Source organism: Chamaea fasciata, unplaced genomic scaffold (assembly GCF_029207755.1).
Source record: "Chamaea fasciata isolate MVZ Bird 193981 ecotype frontalis unplaced genomic scaffold, bChaFas1.0.hap1 SCAF_11, whole genome shotgun sequence".
NCBI lineage: Eukaryota > Metazoa > Chordata > Aves > Passeriformes > Sylviidae > Chamaea > Chamaea fasciata.
In genome coordinates, this window is record NW_027094096.1 from 6138782 (window position 1) to 6151508 (window position 12727).

Below are 12727 nucleotides of genomic sequence, written 5' to 3' on the forward strand. Positions count from 1 at the left end.
CCTGCAGGGAATGGCGTCCTGGAACCCGTGTAGAGGGACAGCTGCTGTGGGGGTGCTAAAGCAGCAGTTAGAGGATAGGTGGGCAGGATTTGGCTGGGATAATTCTTGTGCCAGACAAGACAGGTAGTGGGAGAACTGTCTTAATCCTCATAGGGGGTGTGTTGTGGGGAAGGATGGGGGCAGCAAGGAGCTGTGAGAGATGCCAGAGGATTGCTTTGGCTTAGGCTGAAAATGAGTAGCAAACAGCATGGGAAGTGAGTGTAGGAGTAGAGCTGGTCTAAATGCCTGCTCAGGGAAGAACAGGCTGAAGGCCTACAGGCCTCCTTGGGCAATTTAAGTGCAAAATTCGCCAAAAAAATCTCCAAAGAGTCTTGCTAGCAAGTTTAGTGACACCATGGCTCTGAAACAGCTGAGAACTAACCAAGTGTGTCTTTCTAAATAAGTTTTCCTGATAAAGCTGTGGTGACAGGAATGGCCTTTATTGCCATAGGTTATTTACCTTGCCACACCTACATGAACTACTTTGCAGGAGAACCAGCTTACCTGGGAAATACTCTGGGAAAGGGCTGGGGTTGAATTTGGGCTTTGGAGTTTGGGGCCTGCATCCACTGAGCATTTCCTTGGCCCCTGTGGTGCAGCTGGCTCCTGTTTCAAGATCCAGTAGTACCTGTCTGCACAACAGAACCCCTGCTCGCAGCAGGACGGTGCTTGTCTCTGTCACTGCCAGCCTCATCAGAATGTAATTAGCAGCTTGGAAGTAATTAGTCTCAGCAGCTGCTGACACAGTGCAGTGCAGCTTAGACACAAGCACCATACAAGTGCTGATCATGCGCTAGTGTCCTCCGAGCATGTCCTGAAAAGATGGTCAAGTTCTTCTGGAGCTCCTTGGGAAAGAGCTTGTGGAGCATCTGCTGGTGCCCCTGAGAGCCAGGGAGGGGCTGTGCCAGTCAAGTCTGTGCAGGTAGTGCCAACGTGCCAATGCTTCAAGGGCATCCTGTGGGATGGCTTCTCTAATTTGCAAGAAATAACCAGTTGCGGAAGTAGCTGGAGTTACCTTTGCAGGTGACAGCTGTGATTAGACTTGTTGAAAACAAATTACTCCTCTGCCAGATCAGCAGAAAGGCCTCTGTCTCTCCTTTTCCTGGCCTTAAGAACGAGGTGGAAATGGTTGGGGTTTGTTGTTTTTCCTTTCCCCCCAGCCACTTCTACAAAAGAGACTGTTTTATATTCCAGGGTATTTATTCTTTCCTATATGTTGCAGATTTCCATAAGAAACATAAAATGTTCTTTGTTGCAATGAATTAATGAGTGCTGCTCTTCATTTTAAAATGGTGATGAATGTTTTTGGCGGGGGCTGCTCCCCACAGCTGGTAACTCCTTGGCATTGGCCCTAGATGTGAGCAAGCTGGAAACTCCAGATCAAAGATACTAAAACTAATTAAAGGAATTGTTTGTCCTGAGTTCAGAGCTGTCAGGGAAGCTGTCATGGGATATGATCTGGGGCCAAATAACTTCCCAGTTTTTCTCTCTTTCAGACATTGTGTATCCTTGCCAATATAGCAGATGGCACGACAGCGAAAGAACTGATTATGACCAATGATGACATCCTGCAGAAAATCAAATACTACATGGTAGGGGGAATTTCTCTTGAAGCATTTGGGTTGGTCTTTTGCAGGAGTGAAGAGGAAAGTGCTTTAGGATTTTGTTTTGTGAATTATTCACTATCATGCATTTAATTTCCATAAAACCAGTGGGGTGTAAGGGCAGTTCTGTATGGCAGGGGTGTACAGAGGAACTGACTGAAAGGAAAATCCAGGGGTTATTTCCCATCAAAAATGACAGTGATGTTATCTACATAGAAAACATTTCATGAACTTGGAAAAGACATGTCTTGGAGACGTCAGTAAACATTTGTAAGGAAGTGACTGACCACTACTCGAGTGCCTTACATTAATGACTCTATCTTTGAGAGAAGTTGTAGATAAGAATTAGTCCCAGCTTTGCTATCTTATTTGTTACATGATGAATGCCAAAATATAAGTCTTGTGAATTTCTGAATTTCTTCTTCTAAACTTGAGTTCTATTTTTCTATATTTAGAGTCATTCAAATGCTAAACTACAGCTTGCTGCCATGTTCTGTATATCTAATCTCATATGGAATGAAGAGGAAGGTAAGAAACCCTCCTTATTGCACAGACAAGTTACTATCCTGATCAAAAAGCTTTTGTCGCATAGTAATCAGTATTTGCAGTGCACAGTGCAGTGGGATCCAAAGCATAATGGAAAACATCATTATAGGTGGGAGTGGTCAGGAGACATGGAGGAGGAATCAGAGACTTTCTGGGGGAGACACAAGGACACAGTGACAATAAACAGGAGCTGGAGAGACACAGTGGGAGGTTTTCACCTGTAGCATTTCTGTGAAGTCTCAAAACAATTGGAGTGAAAGGGAATTCTTGTAAGAGCTTCCAGATCTTAAAGGGGCTGTGGAAACTCGTTTTTGGAGGGAACAGGTTCACTGGAGAGAATAAATGGATTAAAAGGGGATTTCTGACAAAGAAATTTTCCACAGTATGGATGGCTTGAGTGGCATGGGCCAAAACCAGCTAAAGGACTTGTGGGTGGAACTGGGAGCAATGGATGAGGTGTTTGGTGAGAAGTCATGGCCTGGGAGAGTGGGAGGTTACCAGGAGGGGGCTGAAGGACGGTGGTGCTCAGGGGAATATGGTGAGAGGAGGAGAGGGCAGAAGTCGGGCTCAGAACACCTCCAGGGGAGTGTTCTCTGCCTCCAAATCCCATGAAATCACAGAGACTAAAAGAGCTGAAGTCAGGATAGCTCAGGATAAAGATTTTTGCCTTCAAGATGTTCTTGGCTCCAAATGTGTGCACACAGAGCACAGCAAAAGAAGCTGGAGCTCCCTGGGGAAGCAGGCAGAGCTGAGGGAGTGTTTCCATGGCTGTGCTCTAGCTGGACAGTGCTCCTTACCCCTCCTTTAGCTGGTTTCTGCTCCCACCCCTCTGTGCTGTCCTGCAGACACTTGGGTTGGTGCCAGTCCCAGCAATGTGATTTGTCGTTGTTGCAGGTTCACAGGAGCGCCAAGACAAACTCCGAGACATGGGAATAGTAGATATTCTACATAAACTGAGTCAGTCCTCAGATCCAAATCTGTGTGACAAGTGAGTATGAAGATAATACAGGATCACCACAATTATTAATGTCAGTTAAATTATTTTAAACTAATTAAGCCCAACAGTAACTTTGCACGCACCTATGCTGTTAGCTCTGTTAGTATCCACACAAATCATGTGGCTGCTTCCCAAACAGGTGTAAAACCAAGACAGTTACTTGACAATTTCTGGGGTTTTATGTTAACCTTTGGCAATTATCCCACCTACAGTTAGCAACAGCCCATATTTCTTCTACAAAGTAAAAGAGAAAATCTGATCTTTGGAAGATGTCGCACACAGACAACACAAATGTTGCAGTTGTTTATAAAATGCATTAAATTTGGTATCCTTGGTTTTATGAAAGATGTTCTGGTGTTCTTAGACATCTTTGTAGTAAAGTTAGGGCTTCTCATCTTAAAATCTATGCCTGAGTATTAGCACTGAAAATGATCATCGGGAACATTTTGATATCCCACTGCTGTCACACCAGCCCCCTCTATGAGGTATTATGGCTTGTGATCACAACAGGAAGCTGGAAAGAAACAAATAAATAATCTTCTTCCTTGTTGATGAGTTGTATCAGGTCCTGGAAAAGTCTGTTAAGGTCATGGTGGCAGGTTGGGAGCTGTGGGGGACAAAGGAAAAGCAAAGTGTCTCACTTCAGGTGGGAGGAAACTCAGAATTAGCCCATGTGATGATGGAACTGTAACCCAAGACTGGTAGGAGGTGTTTTTGTTTTAACAAAATTGTTGTGCAATATTAGATTACATAAATTGTATCATTAGACTGGCTCCTTCCTCTCTCTCACCTCACTGGATGTTTTTGGTGGGGCCAGTGTTCCTACAGGATTCCTGACAGGACTAATGTGCCTTTAGTATATTCTGAGTTGACACTCCTTGATTTCTCAGCTCAAAGACCTGCTTTTCATGGTACACCTGTGTTACAGAAGGCAGTTCCTCTTCAGTGACTGCTCTTGAGGGCTTGTGGAAGGTGTGTGTAACACACATCCCGAGCCCCACTGTGCTGGGAGTGCCTCAGTTTATGCTGGGATCCAGTGTCATTTGCTAGATCAGGTTATCCTTGGATACCCGGTGGATTCTTTAACAGTTACAACCCACGCAGAGCATTTCTGCATCACGGGTCAGAGCCTTCCAGAGTGAGGGAGCCTTTTCCTCAGCCATCCTTCCCCCCTCTCTGCTGGCACACTCTGAGCCTGCCCATGAAGCTGCTGCTGCTGAAGCCAGGCTCCTGTAATTAATGGGTTGTTCTTTCTTGCAGGGCGAAGACAGCACTCCAGCAGTACCTTGCATGATCAAAGACTAATTGAATCTGTGGACACCCCTCATGTCTACTTAAGGAATAGCAGGAGATACTCCTGACTCCTTATATTTGCACAAGTCACCTTGGGCTGCATTTTTCTCAGGTGCAGGGAGCTGCTTTGCAGAAACAGTTCAAATGATCAGGTCTCCAGTGCACTTGAGAATTTTCTTGAGGTAGTTTCTTTACTCAGAGGACTCTGGGGGGGTTGTTTTGGTTTTTTGGGTTTTTTTTTTTTTTCCTGAGCTACCTGGACTCTCAGATAGAACAATCAGTTATCGTTTTCCTTTTGGGCCTCCAATTCTCTGCTTTTGCTGCAGCCTTGTGTGGGTGCGTGGGTGCTCGAGTGCGTGCGTGTGCCGGGCTGAATGTGTGAGTGTGAGACCTCACTTTTGGTTTTCCTTTTTTTTTGTGTGAAAATCTTTTTCTACAGGTTTTCAAGGGTTAACCATTGTTTGCTGTACGAATACTTCAATGAATTATATACCGTTTGAATGAAATGTTATTTAAAGAAAAAAAAAACCAAACTGTTGTATCCCATAAAGTTTATTTTGAATTTTGAACAGATGAATGTTTTTAAGTAAAATATATGCATTTCTGAACTTCAGCTTAACTTACATTATACTTCCTTTTTAAAGAGAAAAATAGAGGGAGACAATAGACTCCAAATTCCAAGCAACACATTCTGTACTGACAAGGTCCAAGAGTTCTTTGCCACAATACAAGGTCACCTGGTATCAGTGACATGCTCAAATCCATGGAATGGGCCAGCTGGATTGTTTGGGTTTCTTTACATGTTTAGAAAACAAGCTCATACTTCAGGGTTAGCATGACTGATGCTTTTCAGAAAGGAGCAGGTGGCTGCAAGATCAGCAGGAATAAGCTCTTGCTTTGCCAGCCAGGAACTTGCTCAGCTAATTGCTGAAGGATTGGCTTATTCATGGTCAGAAGGATTTGCTGATCACTGATACCAGCAGAGCAAACAGTGTGTTGCAGAAGTTACATCTTCCAGAGACTAGAAGGAGCTGGCAAGCAGGATTAAGGGATTGCTTTTGTTTTGCATCCTTTATCTCTACAAATAGTTAAGTGACTTTCAAATTATTTCCACAAATGATCAACTGGGTGCATTAAGTTGGGGAAGGAATGGAAAAAACGGGGGTTTGGTCTTGTTTATAGCTCAGTAATGTTGCTACAGATTTTCTGTATATGTGCAGCTATACACACATGCATGGATTTAGATTGCTGGATAATTGGTGGGCTGTGACTGTATCCAGAAGCCCTGACTGGCCATGTGTTCCTGAAATGGTGCCTGCAAGTGTGCAGGGGGAAAGACGAGTGCAAGTGAAGGGGGCTGTGTGAGGTCAGGCTGGAATGGCAGAGCCCAGTGGCTTCCCAGTCTCCTCAGGCAGTTCAAGGTTCTGACTCTCTGCCCAGGTCTCCTTTCAGTTTAGACCATAGTTCATAGTCAGACTCTCCAGACACTGTATTTACATAGCACTAACAGGCACTAGAGTTTGCAGCCGATGTCTTAAACCAAATCCTTCTCTTACACTGAGCTTCAGGAAGGCTGCAGCAAGAAGTCAAGTCTGTAACTTTGCTAACCAATTTTGATAATTATCTAAATCTTTTATTTCTAATCAGAAGGTCAAATTGTGATGACAGCCTTACTTTTTTTCCAAGGTAACTCTTTGTGTCAGAAAATGTGACCACAGTTTGGCCTGGAATTTGAATGTGCTGTATATCAGATAACTGTTATCACTTGGTTGCAAAGGAGAATATCTGCATTTCATGTAACTTTTTCCACTCTCAAAGACAAATAAAAGTGAGCACCTGACACTTTTTCCCCAGGCATTGCAGTAAGTGACTGGCAGTTTTTTAACGTCCTTCTGCAAATGTTTCATGATGGACTTTGGGGGTTGAGCAAAAGGGAAAGTAAAAATATGTGAGAACTTGTTGAATCTCAGTACCTCAGAAGCAAAGTCTTGTTTATAAAATTCAGTCAAATTTATTTTTCCTTGAACTGAGAACAAAGTTCTGAGGCAGGTATTGTCAATGCAAAACTGTCCAGTGGATATCTCCCTGCTCCATTTGCACTCCTGTCTGTGTTCAGGAGCTCGAGTTCTTCTGTATCTCTTCTCATCCTTCCCCAACTCACGTTTCTTAAAGCAAATCCGAGTTTGATTCTTTAGAACTTTGGTGCCTACCGGCGTTAAGAAAAAAGGTGAGTAAAAGTATCTCTATACAAGTTTTGAGGTGGTTTCCTAAAATTCTGCCAGAAAAACTGAAAACCAATGCTCAGACAATCTTGTTGCTGCATGAGAACAGTTGACATTTTCCACAGGTATAGAGAGGATAAACTGTTGGATGAGAACATTTTTACATTCAGTTAAACTTTGTGAATAATTTTTGATGTTGCTATAGGTATGTACAAAAAGAAGAATACTGTAAATAAAAAGAACTTTACCAGAACATCTAGATTTTTCTCAACTTCCTGAAGAAATATGAGCTCTCTGTGCCAGCTTCTCTACAACCTGAGATTCACAGTGGGACAGACTTTCCTGGTCACCCAGAGCTTTCCCAACTTTATGAGGTAGCAGCAGCTTGTGAGTTCCAGGGTTGCTTACAGAACCAAAGCAAAGTTTGTCTGGACATGATATGAATCACCAGGATTTCTGCTGTTCTTGGGCCATTTCTCTGCTGAAAAGCCATCCTGTTGGATGTTGATAAGTATGTCCTCTCTTTATATCTGGGTCTAGTGATGGGAGTCCTCCTTTCAGCAGTTACACATGCTACAAAGTGAATAGTTGAGCAGGGGATTTGGGATGTCACACCCTTGGCTCTCCCCACCACCTTCATCCCACGTTTGGACTCTCTTTCCCACACAGAAAATCAAATAAAACATCACGTGGCTATTGTTCCAGTCACAGATTTGCATTGTGGCAGTGAAAGAAGCCAAGTAACCTGCGTAAAGCAGCTTGTGCCAGGATGTTATAAAGGCAAACATCTCATACTTTTAAAAATTTATTTTTACAGACTTTACCCATTACTGTGGATGCTGTGCCTCCACGAAACTGCCCAAGCAGTGACACAGCAGGCAGAGGAATAATTGGGGTGCCTGAGATTACGTTCTTGAAGAGCAGAAAGTGGCTTTAAAAGGGTATTTGGTAATCCTGAAATGCGAGCACAACAGAAGTCAGTTTGCAAACTTTCAGTGGTGGCAAAATCATCGGGGCTTTTCTACAGGCTGATTGCCTCAAAAAGAGACATTCTGGGGGCATTGATGTACCAAAACCTGAATCCTCAGCCAGGAGCATGGTGAGCAGCTGGAGGACCAGGCCAGCAGGCCTCATGTGCTGTGTGACAAGAAGCAGCTCCAAGGTGTGCGTGCCCCTGCAGCCCAGTGTGCCCTGGTGTGGGAAGGGACAGGGTGAGAGCAGCAGCCCTGCCTAAACAGCATCGCCAGGGGTGCTGGGCACTGGCACTGCTCTCGCTGCAGAGAGGAAAAGAAAACCACAAACCTCCCCAAACTGAGCTGGTTTGGAGGGGGACACCCTTGCTCAGTGCTGCGAAGTCATGCCTGGATCCCACGTCTTGCTTTGAGCTCCCTGTTTAGGAGAAGAGGGCAAGGCTGGAGTGGAGCGTGAGTGTTGGGCTGGGGGAGGTGAGGCAGGCACAGGAGGCAGAAAGGCTCCACCTGCCGCTGCTGTTCCAAGAGTCCCAGGGGGGAAGGAGCTGACCTGGAGGCTGCAGCCGGCACTGGACACGGGAGAGGGAGCGGGGCGGGCTGGACTGACGCTGCCCTGGCGATGGCAGCGCTGCCATGGCAGCCTTGGGGTCCTGCCAGCTGCTCTACAAGGCACTGGAAGGGAGCAGCAGTTAAGGCCCCGCAGCAGCACCTCAGCTCTTGGAGGGGGTGTGAGCGAAGGTATGTCCAGGTTTGGGGCACTGCAGCAGGGCCAAGGCAATGCTGTGGGTGCTGTGTCCGGGCTGGAGCTGCAGACAGGAAAAAGCTCTCTCTGTGGTGCAGGTTGGCCAGCACTTGGATCCAGGTGATTAGAAGCCATCTGTAGTGCTTTGTGCTTGGGACAGCTGCTCAAAGGACCCTGTACCTGCAGAAGGATGGCCGCAAAGAAAAAGGAGGTAGTGCTGCAGGTCAGTAATAGCCAGGCCTTTAGCAGACCTTGTAAACTCTCTGTAAGTGCAAAGGGTGGAGTTCAGTCTTGGGGCATCTCAGATTCTGCTGGCAGAGCCCCACTGCGAGGTCCTTGTGGGGAAGAGGCATTCCTGGAGACAGGTGGGAAGCGTGGGAGGACCTGGCAGGTCACATGTGTCCCCAGTCAGGGCTGTGGAGTGCAGAGGGAGCTGCTGCAGGTTGTGTTCGGGGCCACTGGGGCCTTGCAAAGGTTTGGCTGTTGTCAGAGACCAAAATGCCTGTTTTGTGAGGTAATAGCTCAAAGAACATTTAGGAGTAGAGAACTGGGGTTGGCAAATCTCCTGGATGGCAAGAGTTACTGGACGTTTCTGATCAGGTATTCAGAAAGATTGCTGTAAAGGTAGAAAAGCTAGGAGGTACAAGAAAGACTCAAAGGCTGAAAAATCTGTTTCACAATGATGTGTAGAAGAATTTTCCTGTTTGCACAAGTGATCTAGTGATGCTTTATAACTACTGCGTGGGGGAGAAGGGATTCTAAGAGCAGTTCACATTGCAAAAACATTGGAAACTGAAAGTGGGTTCTTCAAGTCTGCTTCATCTTTTGAGAGTTCAATCGTCACAAGAGAGTTAATAATGAAAGAGTTTGGGCTCTATGACCTTGTTTGTTCACTGTTTAAACTGGGAAGCGTGAACGTGTGCAACAAGGAAAGAGGGGCACTCTATTTAGGTAGGAATGGCTTCTGCTGCTGCTTGTCCAGCTGTGTTCCTGCGGGATGGGGAACTGCACATCAACTGACACTGTGCCCCTTTGGCAGTGAAGGGAAATCCGTGTCTACATCTGCACAATTGGGATTTTTTACATGTGCAGATGAAAGCTGACCCTGTGTAGGACATGAGGGGATGTCCTGGAAGGGATCTGGTTTTGTTAGAGAAAAGCCAAATCCAAGCAGCCTCAGGACATCCAAATTAGCAAAGCACCTTGAAGAGTGCCAGCAGTACTTGAGTGCAGCAGTTGAACTCATGGCCAAATTCATTATCACAAAACACTGTCATAAATCATTGAGACTCATTAGCATTATGTGACACTCCAAGGGTGGTCCCAGCACTAGGAATAATTAAATTTTGTAGTTCTGCAGGTGTTCTCTGCGAAAACTAAGCTTGGGGTCATGTGCTGAACAGGCACATAAATGGAGATGTCTAAACAGCTCCCTGTTCCCTGGGTGAGCCCTGTGTGACCCCCAGTGACACAGTCCTGAACACCTGTGAGAGGGCACTTCATTGGCACTGGAGTTTCCACTCTTGGAATTCTTGGCTGTGAGATTGTAGCAGCCCTTTAATGCCCATTGGTGTTAATGATTGTGAAATAGCTGGTCTTGATGCAACTCACTGTCTTCCACTGCAGTCTAAATGTAGTTGGGGTTGATGATAACCACTGAGGAAGGAATTAGGAATCTTCATTGTTAAGGATGAACAAAACCAGATCTTGTGTTTCTCAAGAAGCCTGTTTTATTTTAACTTGCTGTATTTTCTTAAGTACGTACTGAAGGGCAAGTCCTGGAAGATGGGGACGATGCTAAGGATTATATCCTTTCTAATAACAGTATTGGGAGTGTGGGATAATAGTGAGTGGTGCTGTGTATGGAATGGTCTAGGGCATCCTTGACAGGGTCAATCTCTGAGCAAGCTGATCTAAGGCTGAGTTTTGTGCGGGAGATTGGGTGAAGGACTCCACAGGCCCCTCCCAGCCTAGAACTTTGTGTTCTCTGTTCACTGTGCTTTGGAAGTCTTTAGGTAACAGCTGGGAAGTCTGGTAAGGACATGCTGGGTTCAGACCACACTCTGATTCCCATACATCATGGAAACTGTGTATTTACTAGTTTAGTTTATCAAGGCTGAAACATCTCAACTAGAAGTTTTTGTGTGCAGGCGAAGTGAGAAACTGGTTCTGGAGAATCAGGTGGTTCATAAACCCTGTGAGGACTGGGCCTGAACGAGGTGTGGTTCAACTGGAACTCTGGGCAGGCAGATGGAGATCCTGACGAGGGGCTGTGGGTCTGGGATCCCAGTTTGGGGGCCCCAGCCAACCCCCAGAACAACTCTCTGCAAACTGAGTCTGGGATCCCCAGGCTGCCACTGTTCCAGTAGTGCCACTAAACAGGGGAGGACTTGCCCTTGGCTGGATGCTGCTGCCCTTTCCCTCTGCCTTTCCTTGGATCTTGTGAGACATCCCGATCAGCTGGTCAGAGGTGAGAGAATCACAGTCAGTGGAGTTTCCTGAGTGCTCAGGTCATGCCTCTTCAGGCAGGTGTGTCCCTCTGCAGTGATTTGTCAATATGCTTGCAGCAACTGGATAGTACATGATGAATTACTGTGGCTTTTACTGTGTTTTTCAATTTTCCACACAGATTAACATTACTAGCCAGGAGCTTTGGGAAGAAGTGCTGTGTCTCAAAGGACTCATTGGTAAGGGTTTGCTCAGCACACTGAATTGCTCTTGTTCTGTGTTAAAAGGACACCAGGACTGTTAGGAATTATTAGTGTTAAGGATGTCTCTCCATTCCCCTTACACTGAATGGAAGAAAAAAATATTCTAACCGAGTTAAGACCAGCAGGAGGTTGTAGTCCTCTTCATTTATGTGGGACAGTCATCATGCAATCCAAGCAGTGCTGGTCCAGTCTCCACTGCTTGGAACAGGACTGTCCCCAGCACAAGGAACAGCCCTGGCTCCCAAGATTCTTCCCAAGGAAAACCTCATGTGCTCTACCTCTGTGCAGCAGTTTTCCCTGGGAAATCTGCTACCTCCAAGGTCACAGCCATGTCCATGTTTCTACTTAAGACTCCTCCACATCATTCTTAACTTGTTATTTTGTAACAAATGTAATTCTGTCCTCTGATGCAGCATTTCAAACCTTGGGAGGGTTTCCAGTTCAGAGCTGAATCCAGCCCTTCTAGCATGTGATCTATTGGTCTGTGTCTGACCCATTTATATCTCATTCTGACCTATTTTCCTGCTTACAGTTGTTGATGTGTTTCAAGCCTGGTGTGGTCCATGCAAACCCGTGGTGAATCTGTTCCAAAAAATCAGGAACCAAGTTGGCAGTGATCTCCTGCATTTTGCTGTGGTAAGATCTCACTTGGCACTGCTTGAAATACCCAGTCCTCTGAAATCAGTTGAGGTCTGAGGGCTGAAATCACTTATCTTTCCAATATTTAGCCCAAACCGTAGCAGTGCAGGAATTCAGGCTGCTGGGAGTGAGCCTGCCACACGCAGGGGCTTGGGGATATCTATAAGAATTCATATAATTAAGGATTTTCAGGCTTCAACTGCTCTGTGCTTTTCAGATTTCTACTTAAGCAAGTAACATTAGACAGAGTCATTAACATATTGCCTCTGATGTACTGGGAGAGGCTGAAGGAGCTGGATTTGGTCACCCTGGAGAGGAAAAGGGACAGATGTCCAGTGGGGGGACTATGGAGAAGGCAGAGTTTGATGTCTGTCAGGGAAACACAGCAACAGGACAAGAGATAATGGGATAAGTGGCAGCAGGGAGAAGTCCAATAAAGGGTAAATAGAAGAGTATTCAGGTGGGAGTGTAAGACACTGGGACAAGTTCTCAGAGTGCTGTGCAGAGCTGATTCTTGGAAAAACTCAGAGCTGACACAGCCTTGAGCAACCTCCTGTACCACTGAGAGCAGCCCTGCCCTGGGCAGGGTCTGGGACTGGAACCCTTCACAAGTCTCTCCCTGCCTCAGGCATGTGGTGATTCTGTGTTCTGGTGCCTTTCCTGGCTGTGGCAGCTCTGGACTGAGGACAGAGCCAAGAGCAGTGAGGTTTCTCCTGGCTCAGCCCTCCCGTCTCTGCTGCTGCTGCAGCTCTTCCTGGCAGTTCTTAGTCCTCATGGGCAGGAGCCCTGAATTCCCTTCTCAGGCTTTTTCTCTGGGACTCAGCCAGGCAAGCTTCTGGGAATAGATATCCCTGTCCCATGGGAGCGCTGCTCCAGCTCCTGCAGGTGACACCTACCTGCGGGTCAGGCACTGGAACTGAGCTGTGAGCTGGCTGTGCCCCTGGTTCTGACCAGTGTCATTGT

The 12727-nt window shown here is 46.1% G+C and overlaps 1 protein-coding gene across 3 annotated transcripts in view; it reads left to right on the forward strand.

Annotated features, from left to right (window-relative positions):
- ARMC8 (armadillo repeat containing 8) overlaps window positions 1-6341 on the forward strand; it is a 62487-nt gene extending 56146 nt beyond the window's left edge. For all 3 annotated transcript variants that reach the window (XM_066194149.1, XM_066194151.1, XM_066194150.1), the window contains 4 exons: window positions 1536-1631; window positions 2099-2171; window positions 3084-3177; window positions 4447-6341. In XM_066194149.1, coding sequence (XP_066050246.1) covers window positions 1536-1631; window positions 2099-2171; window positions 3084-3177; window positions 4447-4480 — 297 coding nt within the window. In that variant the 3' untranslated portion in view covers window positions 4481-6341. The remainder of the gene's footprint in view (window positions 1-1535; window positions 1632-2098; window positions 2172-3083; window positions 3178-4446) is intronic.
- The last annotated feature ends 6386 nt before the right edge of the window (window positions 6342-12727 follow it).